The 22,500-nt window shown below is 41.7% G+C and overlaps 1 protein-coding gene across 1 annotated transcript in view; it reads right to left on the reverse strand.

The window, feature by feature from the left end:
* The window catches only part of myo10 (myosin X), a 153,230-nt gene that overhangs the window by 92,018 nt on the left and 38,712 nt on the right, over nucleotides 1-22,500 (reverse strand). The window contains exons 6-11 of the mRNA XM_076300163.1: nucleotides 13,725-13,849; nucleotides 11,969-11,982; nucleotides 11,662-11,746; nucleotides 4,713-4,816; nucleotides 4,362-4,491; nucleotides 3,028-3,146 (exon numbers count right to left, since the gene is read on the reverse strand). Coding sequence (XP_076156278.1) covers nucleotides 3,028-3,146; nucleotides 4,362-4,491; nucleotides 4,713-4,816; nucleotides 11,662-11,746; nucleotides 11,969-11,982; nucleotides 13,725-13,849 — 577 coding nt within the window. The remainder of the gene's footprint in view (nucleotides 1-3,027; nucleotides 3,147-4,361; nucleotides 4,492-4,712; nucleotides 4,817-11,661; nucleotides 11,747-11,968; nucleotides 11,983-13,724; nucleotides 13,850-22,500) is intronic.

A 22,500-nucleotide genomic window follows, 5' to 3' on the forward strand; every position in this document is an offset into this window, starting at 1 on the left:
GTGTGTGTAGTGTGTGTGTACCTGCTCTATAGTGAGCGGTGTACTTATGAGTGTGTGTGTGTAGTGTGTGTGTAGTGTGTGTAGTGTGTGTGTGTGTGTGTGTAGTGTGTAGTGTGTGTGTGTGTAGTGTGTGTGTAGTGTGTGTAGTGTGTGTGTAGTGTGTAGTGTGTGTGTACCTGCTCTATAGTGAGCGGTGTGCTTATGAGTGTGTGTAGTGTGTGTGTGTAGTGTGTGGTGTGTGTGTGTATAGTGTGTAGTGTGTGTGGTGTGTGTGTACCTGCTCTATAGTGAGCGGTGTACTTATGAGTGTGTGTAGTGTGTGTGTATAGTGTGTGTATAGTGTGTGTGTGGTGTGTGTAGTGTGTGTGTGGTGTGTAGTGTGTAGTGTGTGTGTGTGTGTGTAGTGTGTAGTGTGTGTAGTGTGTAGTGTGTATAGGGTGTGTGTGTAGTGTGTGTGGTGTGTAGTGTGTGGTGTGTGTAGTGTGTGTAGTGTGTAGTGTGTGTAGTGTGTGTGTAGTGTGTGTGTAGTGTGTATAGTGTGTGTAGTGTGTGTAGTGTGTGTAGTGTGTGTGTAGTGTGTGTGGTGTGTAGTGTGTAGTGTGTGTGTAGTGTGTGTAGTGTGTGTAGTGTGTAGTGTGTGTGTAGTGTGTGTGTGTAGTGTGTAGTGTGTATAGGGTGTGTGTGTAGTGTGTGTGGTGTGTGGTGTGTGTAGTGTGTAGTGTGTAGTGTGTGTAGTGTGGTGTGTGTAGTGTGTAGTGTGTATAGGGTGTGTGTGTAGTGTGTATAGGGTGTGTAGTGTGTGTAGTGTGTGTAGTGTGTAGTGTAGTGTGTAGTGTGTAGTGTGTGTAGTGTGTAGTGTGTAGTGTGTAGTGTGTGTAGTGTGTGTAGTGTGTAGTGTAGTGTGTAGTGTGTAGTGTGTAGTGTGTAGTGTGTGTAGTGTGTGTAGTGTGTAGTGTAGTGTGTAGTGTGTAGTGTGTAGTGTGTAGTGTGTGTAGTGTGTGTAGTGTGTAGTGTAGTGTGTAGTGTGTAGTGTGTAGTGTGTATAGGGTGTGTGTGTAGTGTGTGTAGTGTGTATAGGGTGTGTGTGTGGTGTGTGGTGTGTGTAGTGTGTATAGGGTGTGTGTGTAGTGTGTGTAGTGTGTGTAGTGTGTATAGGGTGTGTGGTGTGTGTGTGGTGTGTGTAGTGTGTGTGTGGTGTGTGTAGTGTGTGTAGTGTGTGTAGTGTGTGTAGTGTGTGTAGTGTGTGTAGTGTGTATAGGGTGTGTGGTGTGTGTGTGGTGTGTGTAGTGTGTGTGTGGTGTGTGGTGTGTGTAGTGTGTGTAGTGTGTAGTGTGTGTGTGTGTAGTGTGTGTAGTGTGTAGTGTGTATAGGGTGTGTGTGTGGAGTGTGTAGTGTGTGTAGTGTGTAGTGTGTATAGGGTGTGTGTAGTGTGTGTAGTGTGTAGTGTGTATAGGGTGTGTGTGTGGTGTGTAGTGTGTAGTGTGTAGTGTAGTGTGTAGTGTGTGGTGTGTAGTGTGTGTAGTGTAGTGTGTAGTGTGTGTAGTGTGTAGTGTGTATAGGGTGTGTGTGTGGTGTGTAGTGTGTGTAGTGTGTGTAGTGTGTAGTGTGTATAGGGTGTGTGTGTGGTGTGGTGTGTGGTGTGTGTGTGTAGTGTGTAGTGTATAGTGTGTAGTGTGTAGTGTGTGTAGTGTGTATAGGGTGTGTGTGTGGTGTGTAGTGTGTGTAGTGTGTATAGGGTGTGTAGTGTGTGTACTTATGAGTGTGTGTGTATAGGGTGTGTGTGTAGTGTGTAGTGTGTATAGGGTGTGTGTGTGGTGTGTAGTGTGTAGTGTGTAGTGTGTGTGGTGTGTAGTGTGTATAGGGTGTGTGTGTGGTGTGTAGTGTGTAGTGTGTAGTGTGTGTAGTGTGTAGTGTGTATAGGGTGTGTGTGTGGTGTGTAGTGTGTAGTGTGTATAGGGTGTGTGTGTGGTGTGTAGTGTGTAGTGTGTATAGGGTGTGTGTGTGGTGTGTAGTGTGTGTGGTGTGTGTAGTGTGTAGTGTGTATAGGGTGTGTGTGTAGTGTGTAGTGTGTGTAGTGTGTAGTGTGTGTAGTGTGTGTAGTGTGTAGTATGTATAGGGTGTGTGTGTGGTGTGTGTGTGTAGTGTGTAGTGTGTGTAGTGTGTAGTGTGTAGTGTGTAGTGTGTGTAGTGTGTGTAGTGTGTGTAGTGTGTAGTGTGTATAGGGTGTGTGTGTAGTGTGTAGTGTGTGTGGTGTGTAGTGTGTATAGGGTGTGTGTGTGGTGTGTGTAGTGTGTGTAGTGTGTGTAGTGTGTAGTGTGTGTAGTGTGTAGTGTGTAGTGTAGTGTGTAGTGTGTATAGGGTGTGTGTGTGGTGTGTAGTGTGTGTAGTGTGTGTAGTGTGTAGTGTGTAGTGTGTGTGTGTAGTGTGTGTAGTGTGTGTAGTGTGTAGTGTGTAGTGTGTAGTGTGTGTTGTGTGTGTAGTGTGTAGTGTGTATAGGGTGTGTGTGTAGTGTGTGTAGTGTGTGTAGTGTGTATAGGGTGTGTGTGTGGTGTGTGTAGTGTGTGTGTAGTGTGTAGTGTGTGTTGTACCTGCTCTATAGTGTGTAGTGTGTAGTGTGTATAGGGTGTGTGTGTGGTGTGTAGTGTGTGTACTTATGAGTGTGTGTAGTGTGTGTAGTGTGTATAGGGTGTGTGTGTAGTGTGTAGTGTGTAGTGTGTAGTGTGTATAGTGTGTGTAGGGTGTGTGTGTGTAGTGTGTGTAGTGTGTAGTGTGTAGTGTGTAGTGTGTGTAGTGTGTATAGGGTGTGTGTGTAGTGTGTAGTGTGTAGTGTGTAGTGTGTGTATAGTGTGTAGTGTGTATAGGGTGTGTGTGTGGTGTGTAGTGTGTAGTGTGTAGTGTGTAGTGTGTGGTGTGTGTAGAGTGTGTACTTATGAGTGTGTGTGTAGTGTGTGTAGTGTGTGTAGTGTGTAGTGTGTAGTGTGTATAGGGTGTGTGTGTAGAGTGTGTACTTATGAGTGTGTGTTGTACCTGCTCTATAGTGAGCGGTGTGCTTATGAGTTCTCCTCTCAGCATCATGGATTTTTGGGTGAGAACCTCTGACAGCAAAGACGAGTCCACACACAACATGTTCGCCAGCTGCCCTAGGACTGACACACACACGCACACACACACACACACGCACACACACACACCATACACACACACACAAACACACGCACACACACACACAAACACACATACACAGACACACACACACACACACACTTACACACACACAAAAACACACACGCACGCACACACATACATGCACACACACACACAAAAACACACATACACACAAAAACTCACAAACGCACACACACACACACATACACACACGCGCGCGCGCACACACACACAAAGTAATTTGAACTAAAGGTGCATATCACTTCATACTGACACAGCCAACACCAACAGATCATCATCTATTGAGTTCCTGTGGCAACTTGTGTATGGGTGTGTGTGTGTATGTACGTGGGTACCTGTGTGTGTGTGTGTGTGTGTGTGTGTGTGTGTGTATGTGTGTTAGCATGGTGTTTGTGTGTATGTGTTGGTGTGTGTGTGTGTGTTATAGGGGTGTCACGATTTCGATTTTATATCAAAATCGATCAAAATTACACCTCAATCTCGAAGTTCGAACTGAAAAGTAGAATCGACGATGCAGCCACACCCCCAATGTCACGTCCAGCATGTATTCTAAGACGCACAAACACACACGCAGGCGTCAACACTCCTCTAATTTTAGGCTGCAGCCAGTTAAAATATACACATCAACCTACCGAAATCAAAGCCCCTCTTGCTACTCTGAAATCACCGGTGTGGAAGTATTTTGTCGTTCATTCACATCAATTAACACTAACTTAGCCTACTCAACTTAGCAAGTGAAAAGATGATCTAGTTACAAATTACATTAAGGCTTAAAATGCACATTGATAAGTACATATTCCATGAACACTAACCTTGGGTCTTCGGAGTGTGCTGAAAACAATCAAATTAATATTCTGTGTTGTTTCATTTCACTATGTTCACGTCTCTGTTTTAACCTAATGTTTGTTCTGTTTACATTACAACCTCGGGGTTGGAACAGTTTCAAAATAAAAAGCGGTTTCAAAATAAAAGCCCCCGAAACAAAAAAAGAAAAGGGCAAAAAAAAGAAATGCATTAATAGTAATATTTAAAAAATCATCGAAAATCGAATCAAGGATTTGGAGAATCGTGACATCCCTAGTGTGTTAGTGTGTGTGAGTGTGTGTGTGGGTATGTGTATTAGTATGGTGTGGGTGTGTGTGTGTTTGAGTGTTTGTGTGTGTGTGTGTGAGTACCTGTGTTGGTGCTGACTGCAGCGCCCCCTGCTGTTAGGAACTGGATGTTGCCAGTGAGAAGAACAGCAGAAAGAACCTGCAGAACATTCCTAATACAACTCTCAGACAGCTGAAGAGTGCTCAGTCCCCCCTAGAACACACACACACACCATACATTCACATACACACACACCATACATACCATTCATTCACACACACACATACACACACCATGCATTCGCATTCACACACACACACATCAATCATTGGAAATCACAGTGAATACATCTGAAATCACAGATACCATCATATATTTTATTCACACTATACATACACACACACACACACACACACACACACACACTTTCTTACCAGAACATGCTGAAAAGTGAGCTTGTCATTGATGGTGCTGTCTGTGATGCAACCAGACTGGTTGAGATACTGGTAGCTCTCAGGAGGAGACAGACACAGAGCCTCTGGGAGAGAGAGAGGGAGAGAGAGGGGGATGGGGGAGAGAGAGAGAGAGGGAGAGGGGGATGGGGGAGAGAGAGAGAGAGAGAGAGGGATGGGGGGAGAGAGATGGGAGAGAGGGATGGGGGAGAGGGAGAGTGAATACTGAAAAACTCAGCAGGTATATCTGCAGCAGAACTAAGTTGGGATCAGAGCTAGTGGGCGGAGCTGAGCGGTGCGAATATCCTGCTCCTCGCTCAGGTTGTTCAGTCGGCCGCTCCTCGCTCAGGTTGTTTAAAAGAAGGAGAAATAATCTACAAGCCGAATTGTCACCGTAAACTGAAAACTTAAATCGCAAAGAACTAAGAGCAACGGCAATAAATTTCACACATAGAACATTTATTTTAACAAAACAAACAAGCTTACCAACGTCAATACACATACAGTGTTTCCCACAGAATTGAATTCTATTTGTGGTGGTAGGTTTGCAGAATTAACTTGAGTGCAACAGTTTTTAACAAATTAGTGCAGCGTGGTTGTGATGCTAACCAGATTTAAGCACAATTTAGTACAACCTGGAAAATCATTGTGTGGTGGTCAATGTTGATATTGTGGTGGGCCGCCACAAATAAGTCAATGTATGGGAAACACTGACATAACATAAGCCTAAAACTAAAGGGATCAGTGTAATTAATTGCCTAGAGAATACAGGCTTAGCATCCAAGTTTTACTTAAGCCTTCTACTTGATATGAAGCATATTCAAATTGCTAACGTTTTTCTTTGATGAGTAGAGTAGAGATGAGTAGAGATGAGTAGAGTAGAGGTGAGTAGAGTAGAGATGAGTAGAGTAGAGTAGAGTAGAGTAGAGATGAGTAGAGTAGAGTAGAGATGAGTAGAGTAGAGTAGAGTAGAGTAGAGATGAGTAGAGTAGAGATGAGTAGAATAGAGTAGAGATGAGTAGAGTAGAATAGAGTAGAGGTGAATAGAGTTGAGTAGAGTAGAGTAGAGTAGAGTAGAGATGAGTAGAGGTGAGTAGAGTAGAGATGAGTATAGTAGAGGTGAGTAGAGTAGAGATGAGTAGAGTAGAGGTGAGTAGAGTAGAGATGAGTAGAGTAGAGGTGAGTAGAGTAGAGATGAGTAGAGTAGAGTAGAGGTGAGTAGAGTAGAGTAAGAGATGAGTAGAGATGAGTAGAGTAGAGATGAGTAGAGTAGAGTAGAGATGAGTAGAGTAGAGATGAGTAGAATAGAGATGAGTAGAGTAGAATAGAGTAGAGGTGAATAGAGTTGAGATGAGTAGAGATGAGTAGAGTAGAGTAGATATGAGTAGAGTTGAGTTGAGTAGAGTTGAGTAGAGTAGAGTAGAGGTGAGTAGAGATGAGTAGAAATGAGTAGAGTAGAGATTAGTAGAGTAGAGATGAGTAGAGTAGAGATGAGTAGAGATGAGTAGAGTAGAGATGAGTAGAGTAGAGTAGAGATGAGTAGAGTAGAGATGAGTAGAGATGAGTAGAGTAGAAAATAGAGTAGAGATGAGATGAGTAGAGTAGAGTAGAGATGAGTAGAGTAGAGTAGAGTAGAGATGAGTAGAGATGAGTAGAGTAGAGTAGAGATGAGTAGAGATGAGTAGAGTAGAGTAGAGTTGAGATGAGTAGAGTTGAGTAGAGATGAGTAGAGGTGAGTAGAGTAGAGAATAGAGTAGAGATGAGTAGAGTAGAGTAGAGGTGAATAGAGTTGAGATGAGTAGAGTTGAGATGAGTAGAGTTGAGTAGAGTAGAGTAGAGGTGAGTAGAGTAGAGGTGAATAGAGTTGAGATGAGTAGAGTAGCGGTGAGTAGAGTTGAGTAGAGTAGAGGTGAGTAGAGTAGAGTAGAGGTAAATAGAGTTGAGATGAGTAGAGTAGCTAGTTGATGTGTCTACACTGAATTGGGGAAAACACCACAAATACAGTTACCAGGTAGATTTTATGTGAGCAGAAGTACGCTTGAAAACAAACACTTATTTCCAAACAGTTCATATTGCAAGGAGCACAACCAAATTGTCCACGTAGCCTACACACTTCATGCGCTCTCAGTCCATCCAAACGAAAACAAACAAAGAGACTCCACGACAAAAATCCACTGAAAAGAAGAAAACAGTTTGAACTAGAAAAGCATTTCCTGAAGGAAATACAGTGCATGAAAATGCAAAAATATGATGAGTTCATATGGTTAAATTATTTGCTTGGTAGATAAGGTTTAATATAGTTGGAATGACTGAACAGTTAAATAGGTGGATAGTTTAAATGGTTAAATTATTTAGGTAGATAGTTGATGATAACTGACACGCTAACTATGCTAACCACGTTACTTAGCTAACTTAGCTAATCATTTTTAGCAGTTTTGCTAAAAATGCTAACTAGCATGTTAGCATGCTAACTATTCTAACCACGTTACTTAGCTAACTTAGCTAATTATTTTCAGCAGTTTTGCTAAAAATGCTAACTAGCATGCTAACACGCTAGCATGCTAACCACGTTACTTAGCTAACTTAGCTAATCATTTTTAGCAGTTTTGCTAAAAATGCTAACTAGCATGCTAACATGTTAGCATGCTAACTATGCTAACCATGTTACTTGTCTAACTTAGCTAATCATTTTTAGTAGTTTTGCTAAAAATGCTAACTAGCATGCTAACATGCTAGCATGCTAACTATGCTAACCATGTTACTTAGCTAACTTAGCTAATAATTTTTAGCAATTTTGCTAAAAATGCTAACTAGCATGCCAACATGCTAGCATGCTAACTATGCTAACCATGCTAACTAGCTACAGTGGGTAGGAGTCATAGTTGATGACAAGTAACAGTTACAATGGCTGAACAGTTAAAAAGTTCAGTAGTTTAAAGGGTTAAATTGTTTAACAGAGAGTTAAAGTGATGTCTTTGCGCCTGGCAGCGGTGCTTTGCCGGTGCTATGCCCGAAAATAGTTCCAAATCTAAATTGGTCTAGTAAATCTCTTCGTGTTAATTTGCATTGATATTTGTACTCGATGTGAATGCGCTAAGATAAAGCTAACCGGGCCGTTTCTAGATTAGGACAATGGCTGGGTCGGCTATAAAACGCTTTGGCTCACTCATCCAACTCTAGGGACTGCGGGGAGAGACCCAATTTCACCTAGGGGTGGCGTATTCCTTTAACGGCTCTATTGTGATGTCATCAGCCCATGTTAAGTCAATGGGGAAATTTTGATAGTTTTTAATTAATAGTTTAAAAAGTATAAAAGTTACAAAGTTGAAAAATACATTGCCCGGGTGTCCTAAGTAAGACCTACGTAACATAGTTTGAATGAAGTTTCTACGTTAAACGGTTGAAGCTGCATTAAGTGCGTTAGAAGAAGAAGAAGAACTAGAAAACGCAATTCCAGGGAATTACCAGTGCATGAAAATGCAAAACATATGGTGTGAAATATATTGTTAAAACAGATGATGTTCTAATTGGCAACCAACATGATGAGGTTTAATATAGTTGGAATGACTGAACTAGGTAGATGAGGTTTAATATAGTTGGGATGACTGAACTAGGTAGATGAGGTTTAATATAGTTGGGATGACTGAACAGTTAAATAGGTGGATAGTTTAAAAGGTTAATTTATTTGCTAGGTAGATGAGGTTTAATATAGTTGGAATGACTGAACAGTTAAATAGGTGGATAGTTTAAAAGGTTAAATTATTTACAGGTAGATGAGGTTTAATGTAGTTGGAATGACTGAACTAGGTAGACGAGGTTTAATATAGTTGGAATGACTGAACAGTTAAATAGGTGGATGGTTTAAAAGGTTAAATTATTTGCTAGGTAGATGATGTTTAATATAGTTGGAATGACTGAACTAGGTAGATGAGGTTTAATATAGTTGGAATGACTGAACTAGGTAGATGAGGTTTAATATAGTTGGAATGACTGAATAGTTAAATAGGTGGACAGTTTAAATGGTTAAATTATTTAATAGGGAATTATTGTAGTGAGGACTTTTATTTTGAAATAGTTGTGGACAGAGGAAACAGTTTAACATGATTTGTAGTCTTATAGAATGAGACTGTATGCTTTTAAAGCCTGAGAAACTGACAGTTGGCCACCTGCCACAAGATTCTAATTGCTGTGATGTCATAAAGGCCCAATGTTAAGTCTATGGGGAAATGTTTAATAGTTTTTAATTAATAGTTTAAAAAGTATAAAAGTTACAAAGATGAAAAATACATAGCACCCATGTCCTACATAAGACCTACGCAACGCAGTTTGAATGAAGTTTCTACGTTAAACGGTTGAAGCTGCATTAAATGCGTTAGAATATAACTAGAAAAGCATTTCCTGAAGGAAATACAGTGCATGAAAATGCAAAAATATGATGAGTTCATATGGTTAAATTATTTGCTTGGTAGATAAGGTTTACTATAGTTGGAATGACTGAACAGTTAAATAGGTTGATAATTGAAATGGTTAAATTATTTAGGCAGATAGTTGACGATAACTAACAGTTGGAATGGCTCCAATGTTTGCTAGTAGTTATGCTAACTATGTTAAAGATAATAATGGTAACCAAGTAACTATGCTAACTAGCATGCTAACAATATTAAAATGTTAACTATGCTAACCATATGACTTAGCTAACCTAGCTAATAATTTTTATTAGTTATGATAACTATGCTAATTAACATGCTAACATGCTAATTATGTTAACCATGTGACTTAGCTAACTTCGCTTATCATTTTTAACAGTAATGCTAACTAGCATGCTAACATGCTAGCATGCTAACATGCTAACCATGTGACTTAGCTAACTTAGCTAATCATTTTTAGCAGTTTTGCTAAAAAATGCTAACTAGCATGCTAACATGCTAGCATGCTAACTATGCTAACCATATGACTTAGCTAACTTAGCTAATCATTTTTAGCAGTTTTGCAAAAAATGCTAACTAGCATGCTAACATGTTAGCATGCTAACTATGCTAACCATGTGACTTAGCTAACTTAGCTAATCATTTTTAGCAGTTTTGCAAAAAATGCTAACTAGCATGCTAACATGTTAGCATGCTAACTATGCTAACCATGTGACTTAGCTAACTTAGCTAATCGTTTTTAACAGTTTTGCTAAAAATGCTAACTAGCATGCTAACTAGCATGCTAACATGCTAGCATGCTAACTATGCTAACCAAGTTACTTAGCTATCTTAGCTAACTAGCTACAGTGGGTAGGAGTCATAGTTGATGACAAGTAACAGTTACAATGGCTGAACAGATAAAAGTTCAGTAGTTTAAAGGGTTAAATTGTTTAACAGTGAAATATTGTAGTGAGGACTTTTATTTTGAAACAGTTTTTGGCAGAGGAAGCAGTTGAACAGGATGTGTAGTCTTAATAGGGCCAGTTTGTATGCTTAAAGCCTGAGACTGGCAGTTGATGCAGCTGGCCCGAACACCTGCCATAGGATTCTAATTGCTTAACGGCTCTATTGTGATGTCATCAGCCCATGTTAAGTCTATGGGGAAATTTTGAACAGTTTTTAATTAATAGTTTAAAAAGTATAAAAGTTACAAAGCTGAAAAATACAAAGCACCCATGTCCTAAGTAAGACCTACGTAACATAGTTTGAATGAAGTTTCTACGTTAAGCGGTTGAAGCTGCATTAATTGCGTTAGAAGAAGAAGAATAAGAAGCCTAGGAAGAACAGTACAGTGCATTTTCATGCACTGTAATAATAAGAAGATGACTTGGAAGAACAGTACAGTGCATTTTCATGCACTGTAATAAGAAGCCTAGGAAGAACAGTACAGTGCATTTTCATGCACTGTAATAATCTATGTCCAGTGCAACCAATATAATCCACAAAGAAAACCGATCCGACGAGGCGTTCACGATACGGCTACAGACTGCATAATATGGAGAAATAAAACAGAGAACACTTTTATATTGGTTATCATTTCATAACACATGCTTAAGAAAAGTGAATCCTAAAATTATGTGGCAGTGCTACAAGGTGGAGGTGAATAGAGTTGAGTGGAGGTGAGTAGAGTTGAGTGGAGTTGACAGCAGATGAATAGAGTTGAGTTGAAGTGAGTAGAGTTGAGTGGAGTTGAGTTCAGGTGAGTAGAGTTGAGTGGAGTTGAGTGGAGGTGAGTAGAGTTGAGTGGAGTTGAGTTCAGGTGAGTAGAGTTGAGTGGAGTTGAGTGGAGGTGAGTAGAGTTGAGTGGAGTTGAGTTCAGGTGAGTAGAGTTGAGTAAAGGTAAATAGAGTTGACAGCAGATGAATAGAGTTGAGTTGAAGTGAGTAGAGTTGACAGCAGAATAGAATAGAGGTGATTCATGATCATGATTTGCATGGGGTAATTTTTATAAGATAATCTCTCAATGCAAATCAAACCAGCTATTAGGCTAACTGAAATAAAACCATGCCATGCCAGGCGGACTTAACATAATGATTGATGGCAGAGTTGCAACAGTTCGGCGTGAATTCCCTGCTACTTGAAAACAAAGAAGATGGATGTTCGAACAGGCGAACAGCGTGACACGAGTTAAGCTTTTTTTAAGTTGGCAAAAGTTTGAACTAGCCAACTATCTCCGCTGGTGGGAAAACGCATGAGACTCTTGAGTTGTAGCGCTATCCTATTGTGTGCAGAGGGAATTTGAAAGACAACCGATTATCCCGCCCCTCGGACTGAGCACTGTGAACGGTGAGTCCCTAGACCCTACATCTTGATGTGGGTCTGGCTGGTCAGGCTAAGCGAATCCAAGACAAGTTCGAGACCATAAAAAACAGTCCAAGACTGGACTGGAGTATTACAGCCCTGGTGTGTGTGTGTGTGTGTGTGTGTGTGTGTGTGTGTGTGTGTGTGTGTGTGTGTGATACCTCTCTGCTCTGTTGATGCCCCAGCTAGCAGAGCGTAGAAGATGTGGTAATTTCTCTCTCCTGGATTCTGACGCACTACACGGTTCTATAAAGGCAGATTAGGATATGACATGTTATGATGATGACAATGATGACGATAATGATGATGATAATTATTATTATTATTATCATATATGGATTTAATTTTTCTCTCTTAAACAGTTGTGTGTGCTTTCACACACACACACACACACACACAGTCTAGTCATGTGTGTGCTTTTACACACACACACACACACACACACACACAGTCTAACTCTGTACTAACCTTTTCCAGCAGATCTTCATTTGGGAGAAAACTAGTCAAGGGGAATATTTAAATTTCACAGAGACAATACACACTAGCCTAGAAATCTAGACGCGCCCCTACATTTGCTGCCAGGGCTAGTCTAGCAACTCTCAGTTGGCTTGTGAGCTCCAGAAATCGAAACCTAATCAGGCCAATGAAATCGTGTATAGAGTCGTTAGGTGGGCTTAACATAATGATTGATGGCAGAGTTGCAACGGTTTGGCTTGAATTCCCTGCTACTTGAAAACAAATAAGATGGATGTTGCTGCTGGCGAACAGTGTGACACGAGTTAAGCTTTTATTAAGTTGGCAAACGTTTGAACTAGCCAACTAGCTCCGCTGGTGGGAAACGCATGGGACTCATAGCGCTGCCGCTGTCCTATTGCGTGCAGAGGGAATTTGAAAGACAACTGATTATCCCGCCCCTCGGACTGAGCACTGTGAACGGTGAGTGCCCAGACCCTACATTTTAATGTGGGTCTGGCTCATCAGGCTAAATACACACACAAATACACACACAATACACACACACAAATACACAGACACTACACACACACACACAAATACACAGACAATAAACACAGACAATACACACACACAAACACACAGACAATACACACACACAAATACACAGAGACAATATACACACACAAATACACAGAGACCCTCAAACATATATTTCACTACATACGCACACACACACACACACACACCATTCTGCGGCAATTTTAACATTCAATAGCTAAACTTCATTACCTATGGCAAACTGCCTAGTAAGAATGCAGTTTCAGATACCAGTTATTAGAAATATGCTGAGAAACAATGCAAGTTCAGATATTGATTGAGCAATGAACATTTCAAGTTCAGATTGTTTTATCAAATTTTAGAAAAAGAATTTCAAAAAGCACCAGTTCAGGCACCGTTTAGGCACAGGTATCATTTTAAAAGTGACGGTTTAGGCACCGTTTAGGCACAGGTATAATTTTAAAAGTGACGGTTTAGCACCGTTTAGGCACAGGTAATATTTTAAAACTGACAGTTTAGCACTGTTTAGGCACAGGTAATATTTTAAAAGTGACGGTTTAGCACCGTTTAGGCACAGGTAATATTTTAAAACTGACGGTTTAGCACTGTTTAGGCACAGGTAATATTTTAAAAGTGACGGTTTTGCACTGTTCTTGGATAAAACCCAAACGATACCCAACCTACATTTGATGGCCCCTGGTTCGATAAACTGATCAATGTTCCCATCTAATTTTTGTCAGCACTGGGCAAATAGAATTCAAGGTGCTTGTTTTTGAGATGCTCATGCATCACCATTGTGCCGTGAATTGACTCTTTTATTGATTGCTTTACGGAGTCTGAATTGACTCTGCTTTACGGAGTCTGAATTCAACCTGTTTTGTTGCTTCATTTCAGTAACATGTTCCCTCACTTTCAGTTCACCCTGCAAACATTAACAGGAGTCAAATTTCTTGTTTATTTATGCAAACCTTGTTAATAAAGCTGATTCTGATTCGGAAAGCAGAACTGAATATCCCACCTGCATCTCTTGTGCTTTATCAGGCAGGAGCTGGACATAATATTGCAGAAGCAGGCGGGCACTCTGTCCCACGCAGACCTCTAACACACACCTTGCACACACACACACACACACAGGGCAGGATACAGTGTGTTATACACACACGCACACACACACACGCACACACACACACACACACACAGGGCAGGATACAGTGTGTGATCTGTCCACTCAGGATGTTGCCACGGTAACTGAAGTGCAACTGGATGAATTTGCCAAAGCGAGAAGAGTTGCTGTTGTGGGCGGTCCGTGCATTCCCAAAGGCCTCTAGAACAGGACTACACACACACACACACACACACACACACACACACAGATATTACGTTAGCAATTATTATTATTATTATGTTATCATAGCCATGGCATGTCAGCACCATGCAAACGTAATCATCTAGTCATCACCTTTTCCCTTCTCTACCTCATCATCATCACCATCATCTAGTCATCATCATCATCACCATCATCTAGTCATCATCATCATCATCATCATCACCATCACCACCATCATTATCATCATCATCATCATCATCTAGTCATCATCATCATCATCACCATCATCTAGTCATCATCATCATCATCACCATCATCTAGTCATCATCATCATCACCATCACCACCATCATTATCATCATCATCATCACCACCACCATCATCATCACCACCATCACCATCATCATCATCATCACCACCACCACCATCATCACCATCATCATCAGCGCTTTTCTGCTTGGAGTTGAACTTTTTTCGATTTGAGCCGCTCGAGGCGCTCAGATTATGTGCTTACGTAACTGCAAAAGGGTTCTTCAATGTTATGTGCTTACGTAACTGCAAAAGGGTTCTTCAATGTTATGTGCTTACGTAACTGCAAAAGGGTTCTTCAATGTTTTCTCAGTTACCATTTTAAAATGATATCAGATAGCAAACAGAATGTGTCTTTGGAACATTGGATAAATATTGCTTTAATTCTGTGTGTGAGAGAGAGAGAAAGAAAGAGTGTGTGTGTACGTGCGTTTGTTTGTTTGTGTAAGTGTGTGGATGTGTGTTTGTGTGTGTGTGTGTACATTTGTTTGTTTGACTGGAGTCAGACTCGAGTCCCATTTTTTAAGACTTGAGATTTGCTTGATCAACATGTATAAAATACTCAACTTGACTTTGACTTGCTATTCATGACTTGAGACTTGACTTAGACTTGAGACAAATGAATTGAAATGACTTTTTTATTTTTTTCATAGATATTAACTCATTCCTTCCCATGTGTTGAGTGCCAAAAACGTAATATTACGTGTTTAGCTTTTTTTTTAAATTACGAAACTAGACACTCTAACACACCTTATATGTGATTTTGGGAACTCTGTGATGAATGGAAATGAAATTATGACGATCGAAAACTCATGAAAACGCACTATCTGGACATTTTATCTGGACATTTTATCAGAACCCGGTTGCCGCTTTGGGTCGAATCAGTGACGCATGCACGTCAGGTCAAAACCAGGCCATTTTCGTGGGTCTATCACTAGGTGGCAGTCTCGCCAGGTCACTTCCCGGAAACTTTACAGGCAACACTTCATATTTCATGAAAGACGTTATATCTCCATTTGAAGAGCTCTTTTCCAAAACGCGATAAACGCCATTTTGAAAAAAAATGAGTTTGTCACCTCATTCTGTTGTATACCGAGCCTACTCACTGCTCCATAAATGTTTCTAACCAAATCGCTACATATCCCTGTTTAAATTGTACTGAAAGGTGTCGTTTTACTCCAAACCGCGACAGGCACTACACTCGTTTCGAGTCACAGTGCGACATATTCTCTCGGCCAATCGGAGTCTTCGAATAGCTGTCATGCGTGAGGTGTGCGTGAGGCGTGAGGTAAACATCGTCAGTGTGAATTAAATACGTCGGAAAAATGGATGTGTTGACTGTGATAAACACTTTTGATGGGTCCGAAGAAGCTGTTAAGCCCGCACCAGGTGGAAGACGACGGCGTTTAAACGAAGACAACCACGAACGTCAACAAACTAAGAAGATACGCTACTCTGGTGGAGGACGGATCCCCACCATTGGATGTAAACACACCTCAGCTAAATGCTTTTGCCAAGCTGATAGATTGACACCCGATGACCTTGTCAAGTTTTATGACAAACCTAATAAGGTGGAACAGGACGCGGCACTTCTTCACCTGATGAGCGTATCTGAGGTAAAACGGCAGCGTCAGAACGACGAAAACCGGCAGAAGGGGAGGAATGTCACCGTGAAATACAGCCTGCTGTGGGATGAGCACCCCAACAAATTGCCAGTTTGCAAGGCCACATTCCTGTCAGTTTTGGGTGAGTACAGTTTTCATGTTTGGAATAGTTGAAATCCGTTTTGTATGTGATTTTCCTTTGTAGTTACACTGATGGGCGTCATGTTTCATACTATTAGAAGGATTGTTTCTTGGCTACTTATCAGAGAAAAGTAATGATGATACACAACCCTTTATTTGTGTAGTGGATGGCTAAAGCCATTTCTAGACAAAGCGGTGCTAACTGTTTGTAAACTCCAGGGGTGGAAGTGTTCATGTCTTACTGGTGCTACTGGTCAGACACTTTATGAAATGTAGTAGGAAGGTGTGTGTGTGTGTGTGTGTTTATCTGCTTGTCTGATGGAGATAGTGGAGGAGACTGGGGCTGTAAAGCGGTGTTCAGGGAAGGAATCAAGGGGCAGGGGGGAGTGCACACACACACTGTGTGTGTGTGTGTGTTTGTTTATTTGGTGACAGTCCAGGAGGCTTTAAAGTGGTGTTAAGGGAAGCAAGGGGAAGAGGTGTGGTAAAGGGAACGTGTGTGTGTGTGTATGTGTGTGTGTGTGCGTGCATGCATGCGTGTGTGTGAGAGAGGCTTTAAAGTGGTGTTGGTGGCAGAGGGGGCGGTATGGGTTAGGGCAGGGGTGGGGAACCTATGTTTCGAGGGCCGGTCCCCGGTATAATTTTCACATGAAATGACATAAAATTACATTTGCAATACAATTAAGTTATATTTAGGGATCCTAGAGAATGAAAAAGGTTCCCCACCCCTGGTTTAGGAAGTATGGGGAAGGGGAAGTTTGGGATGTGTGTGTGTGCGTCACGTGTCGTCAGCAGAGCAGAGCAGAGCAGTGGTGCAGTGTGTGTGTGTGCGCGCGTGCATGTGTGTGAGTGCGAAATCTACATTATTGGGTGTCAAAAAAGGCCAAAAGGCCACTACTTGGCTAAAACTAGGCTACTTGGAACATCAAGAGAAGTGTTTTAAGTTGATTCTGTACTGGACTATGTGTATAGTGTGTGTAATGATGTGTATGCATGTTGGTTTTACATTGAAGTCAATCTAATTAATTAATTTACCTTCACTTTACCACAGGAATCAGCAAAGACCGGGCCTCCCGGGTTGCCCGGTATTATGCTGAGACTGCAGAGGCTCGTCCGGAGAGAAGAGGTGGTGCGAGAAACATCGAGGGGAACGACAGTAGAAGGCAACTGATCATAAATCACATCAAGACCTTCACGTGCAGGGCCAGCCACTATGGGCGGAGGGGAGCACCTGGGCGCAGGTATCTGCCAGCTGACCTCAATGTGCGCAAGATGCATGAGCTCTTTGAGGCTCTAAACCACGCACACACAAGCTACTCCCCTCTACTACTCTGTTTTTGCCAAAAATTTCAATCTTGGCTTCGGCCACCCAGCAACTGATGCATTTTCTGATTGTGCCAAATACAAATTCAGAATCACAGATCCGAATATGACAGAAGCAGAGAGGCAGATAGAATCTGCATCATTAATTTTGCATCGTCGTAGAGCTCGTGTTTTCTATGACCTACTAGGCAGAGTTGCGAAGGATTCTGTGTCTGTCTGCTTTGACATGATGCAGAATCTGATCCTTCCCAAAACTCCAATAGGGCAGGCCTACTACTCTCGTCAGCTGTATCTCTACCTGTTTGGTGTTGTAAGACACCATGGAGAGAATAGTCGGCAGCCAAAAGAGGATGTCCATCTCTATGTGTGGCTGGAAAATCAGGGTCCCAAGGACAGCAACATGATTGCATCTGCTTCGAATGACTGCTTCACAGTTCGCCTTGCCAGTCAAATTCGCAGATCCAAGGGGCTTCGGCTCTTCAGTGACTCGTGCTATGGACAAAACAAAAATAATCTAATCCATGCTCATGGAGCTAAGGCAAACCTTCCCCAATCTTTGCATCGAGCACACATTTCCAGTCAGGGGGCACAGCTATCTCCCCGCAGATAGAGTTTTTGGCAGGATTGAGCAGAAAATCAGAAGGATCGACAATTCTCCTGCCACAAGAATACCATGCCCTCCTGCAGCAGTTTGGTAATGTGTACATTTACGGCACAGACTGGAAGGCTTTTGATTACAAGTCAGCTACAAAAGAGTGCGTGAAGGCGCAGAGAAGCTTCAAGATCAGTGAAGCACGCATGCTGGATTTGAGTACCAACAAGGTTGCTATAAAGGTGGCATACAATGGGGAGTACTGCTTCCACAGTGTGCTGAAACGGGGCAAACGGTGGGCTGACCTGAAACCTGCCATTCTTGAAAGCCAAACCACAGTGAAGAAAGCAAAGAAGCAAGATGTGGTTGCACTCCTGAAAGCAATAGGTGTGTCTGAGGCAGTGAGCGCATTTTATAGTGATGCACTATCTGATGTGAATGAAAACGCTCACCAGAGTGACAAAGACCCAGAATAAATTCCTACAGTGTAGTGAATGAATGTAATGCAGTATGTAATGCAGTATTAAATTTAATCTTTGTTTTATTGTTATAAAGGTTATGCACTTCAAGCAACAACATTTTAATTGGTTTCGCACTTAATATTGCACTAATTGGCCATTTGTTTTGTATGTGTGTTATGTTTTACTGTGTCTCTTGTGGACAGTCTTAATGAACTTAAATGGCAAAAGGAAAGAATAGCGAGCGCTCTATAGTCTCATATAGTCTCATATAGTCTCATATAGTCTCATATAGAGCTCATGATATTGTATGTTAACTTGTTTTAAAAACAGACTGAAAAAATGAATGGTTTTATACAATTTTTGAGCAAAGAACACATGGTGGATATGTAGTGGAGAGTGGATATATAGCGTTTTGAAAAGAAATATAATAAACTTTGGATTTATAATCATTAACATTCTTGTTTGATTTCTCAATTATTTTTGATGGTGTTCAGACTGACCCAAAAATGATTTTTAACTAAATAAATTAAATACTTACAAAATATGTAGGTCTGGGTAAATAATTGTCCTTTATCTCAAAACAATCAAAATGGATATATAGCGTTTTGGAAAAGAGCTCTTCATTTCTAGAAAAAAAACAGCGATTTTGATGAAAAACTAGCCACTGTTTAGCTTGGGATTTCTCATGAACAGAGGCGTGTAGAAATACACGGTTTACACCCACTGAGAGCTTAAAGTCTCACCTTTCGAACGAGCCATTGTATGTGTTCATAGCTATAACACAGAATATGCTGTGGCTGTACAAAAATCATCAACAATGGTCTAGATTGCTGGCACTCTAGGACAAAGCTTCCGAAAACAGCTTGGCATTCAATGAGTTAAGGAGTTAATTTTACGATTTTAGAAAACATGCTTAGGTGCTGTTGCATGTGTCACACGAGCGAACCTGTCATTGTACCAAGTGACGCGACGTGACGCCAGATCAATTGAGACAGACTGAGGTAGGCTAACTTCCAAATATGGAAGGCTCTATGTTTATACCAAAACATAATAATGTTTGGCTTCACAGATGATGTATCTGACAAGTCAAAGGAGAAATGAACAGCAGTCTGCAAATGTGCAAAATAGCGACATAACCCCCACCACTTTGATTTTCATCCGTAGTTAGTCGTGTTAGAAACCTAACGTCAAATTTGAGGCATGTTAAGAGTTGGCTTTGAATCTATTATGCTTTTTAGTTAACGCCATATTAGGTTAAAATGTGTGAAATGGCAAAGTGAAACATTTTCTTGTAACAATTTTAATCTTGATATATAGCAAAAATGTTGCCAATGTAACCTAAAGTAAGCGCCTCTCTTTCTCCCTCCCTCTTAAACACGTCCCTGTTCCATACGTTACAGCCTATGGGGCAGCCGTGGCCCACTGGTTAGCACTCTGGACTTGTAACCGGAGGGTTGCCGGTTCGAGCCCCGACTAGTGGGCCACGGCTGAAGTGCCCTTGACCTAACCTCTCACTGCTCCCCGAGCGCCGCTGTTGATGCAGGCAGCTCACTGCGCCGGGATTAGTGTGTGCTTCACCTCACTGTGTGTTCACTGTGTGCTGTGTGTGTTTCACTAATTCACGGATTGGGATAAATGCAGAGACCAAATTTCCCTCACGGGATCAAAAGAGTATATATACTTACTTACTTATAGTAGTAGGCTAACAACAGTAAGTAGGCCTAGCTAACTGCCAGCACTTAGCATAGAAAAGTAGCTTACTTCACATGTTAGGCTTATGTATAATATGATATAGCATTGACGGTCCTAAACCCTCCTAAAACCCAGTCGCGTTTGGCAACTTTTTCAACATTATTGGTTCCCTGGAGATGTGACAGGTCAGGACAGGTGTAACTTGAACTGTTTGAATATATTTCCATGATTTGATGTAGCTTAGGCTACCTAATATTTGAGGCATATTGAAACAATAATAGGCTATTTTATAATAGGTCTACTTGAAATACATTTATTTTTAATACAAGGATACAAGGAAGTTTATTGTCACATGCATATAGTTACTGGAAGTAAGAAATGCAGTGAAATTATGTCTGGTGTCAGCCTATTTGTGCATTAATGGGGGTGGGGTGCAGTAGAAGAGGGGTTTAGTAGATTAAGTGGCAAGGGCTGCATAAGAAAGGTGGGGGAGGATTGGGATTGGGGGGGGCACCAACAAGGAGCACCCAAGAGCAACAGGGGCAAGGAAAAACTCCCTTACCAAGGAAGAAACCTTGGGCAGATCCACGGCTCAAGGGGCTAACCCAACTGCCAGGGGTCTTGGTGTGTGTGTTGGGGGGGTGACAAGGGAGATGGGATAGTGTGCTGTATATGTGGGGAGAGGGCAGTGTGCAATATGTGTGTTGGAGAAGCTTCCTCATGAGACAATCTGCTGTGTATGTAGGGGAGGGGGGGGGGCAGTGTACTGCAAGTATGGTGAAGGGACTTACTAGGCCATCCTTAAAAATATTCTTGTTTGCAGTAACAGCCAAAAAAAATAAAAAAATGGGTCGGTAGGTAGGTCAATATTTTTTTTTAAAGATTCAAAGTAAAAAAAAAGTACAATTATGGTCATGGTGATTACGTAGGTATGAATTTAAACAAATGTGCATATTGTGACGTAACTGACTGGGTCCTCAACCCGTGCCTTCAGGCGCATCACTGCAAACCTCAATCTGATGCAGGTTATGTAGATCAGACTTTCTCAAACTTCTTTGACCTGAGGCCCAGTCATGGCAGACTTTGGGGTCATAGGGCTCATCTACACGTACCCAACCCCACTCCCTCCAAATCAAATTGTTATTATCATTACCACAATCATTATTATGCCTAGATTGTTATACATGCACTTTCACTTAAATATTTTGTGACATGCACATCAGAGGACTGCTTTAGTAATGTAAGATATAATTAGTTTCATTACTTTTGCATGGTTGCATGATTACATTACATTACATTACATTACATTACATTACATTTGGCTGACGCATTTTTAGCCAAAGCGACTAACAACATGGTAAACAGTTTAAGTTTTAGAGCAATTCTCAACAATATTAGGACAATTTAAAAACATTAGAGTACAGTAAGAATAAGTGCATCAGTGAGTGCTGTTTTTAACATTTACGTGTCAGTTTAAGACGGCTGGTAAGTGCTAGGATCAGCAAGACTTGTTGTAAGTGTTGCTATGAGAGGAGATGTTCTCTAAAGAGCTGGGTCTTCAGGAGTTTTTTGAAAATGGAGAGGGATGTCCCTGCCCTTGTAGGAACTGGCAGTGTGTTCCACCAACGAGGAACAACAGATGAGAACAGTTTGGATTGGCCTGAGCGTACCGGAGGTAGAGCTAGACGTTGTTCGTCTGAGGAGCGCAGCGGTCTGGAGGTAGCGTATGTCTGTATGAGGGCATTTAAGTAGGTGGGAGCAGAACCGGAGACTACTTTGTAGGCAAGCGTTAGAGCCTTGAATTTGATGCGGGCCGCCATAGGTAGCCAATGTAGCTGGATGAGTAGCGGGGTAACATGTGCCCTCTTGGGTTGGTTGTAGACCAGGCGCGCCGCCGCGTTCTTGATCATCTGAAGTGGTTTCACTGCACAGGCTGGGAGACCTGTCAGGAGGGCGTTGCAGTAGTCGAGTCGTGAGAGGACTATTGCCTGAACCAGAAGTTGGGTAGCATCTTGAGTTAAGTAAGTCCTGATTTTCCGTATGTTGTAGAGTGCGAAACGGCATGACCGGGCGACTGAGGCGACATGATCTGAGAAGGTTAGTTGGTTGTCGAGAACAACTCCTAGATTTCTTGCAGTCCTGGTAGGTGAAACAGACAGGGAGTCAAATTTGATGTTGATGTCGTGGTGTATGGTAGGTTTAGCTGGGAGGACCAGCAGTTCAGTCTTTGAGAGGTTCAGCTGGAGGTGGTGTGCCTTCATCCATGTAGCTATGTCTGAGAGGCAATCCGAGATCCGTGCTGAAACCAAGGGGTCATCAGGTGGAAAGGACAGATAGAGCTGTGTGTCGTCTGCATAGTAGAGATGCGCAGATGGGCTATTATTTCAACCGTAACCGCATAGCAAAACTTATCATCCATCCGCCATCGATCCGCACCAACGTTTTTTGACCAATTTTCAAATCCGCACCCGCCCGCCATCCGCTGGTTGTTTTAATGTATATGGGTGATGCGGTGCTGCTGACGTGAGGCTAGAAAGC

Source organism: Alosa pseudoharengus, unplaced genomic scaffold, assembly GCF_046254945.1.
Source record: "Alosa pseudoharengus isolate Yale_2024_CS ecotype anadromous, Long Island Sound unplaced genomic scaffold, YU_APseudo_1.1 YU_APseudo_1.1_scf_22, whole genome shotgun sequence".
NCBI classification, from domain to species: Eukaryota; Metazoa; Chordata; class Actinopteri; order Clupeiformes; family Clupeidae; genus Alosa; species Alosa pseudoharengus.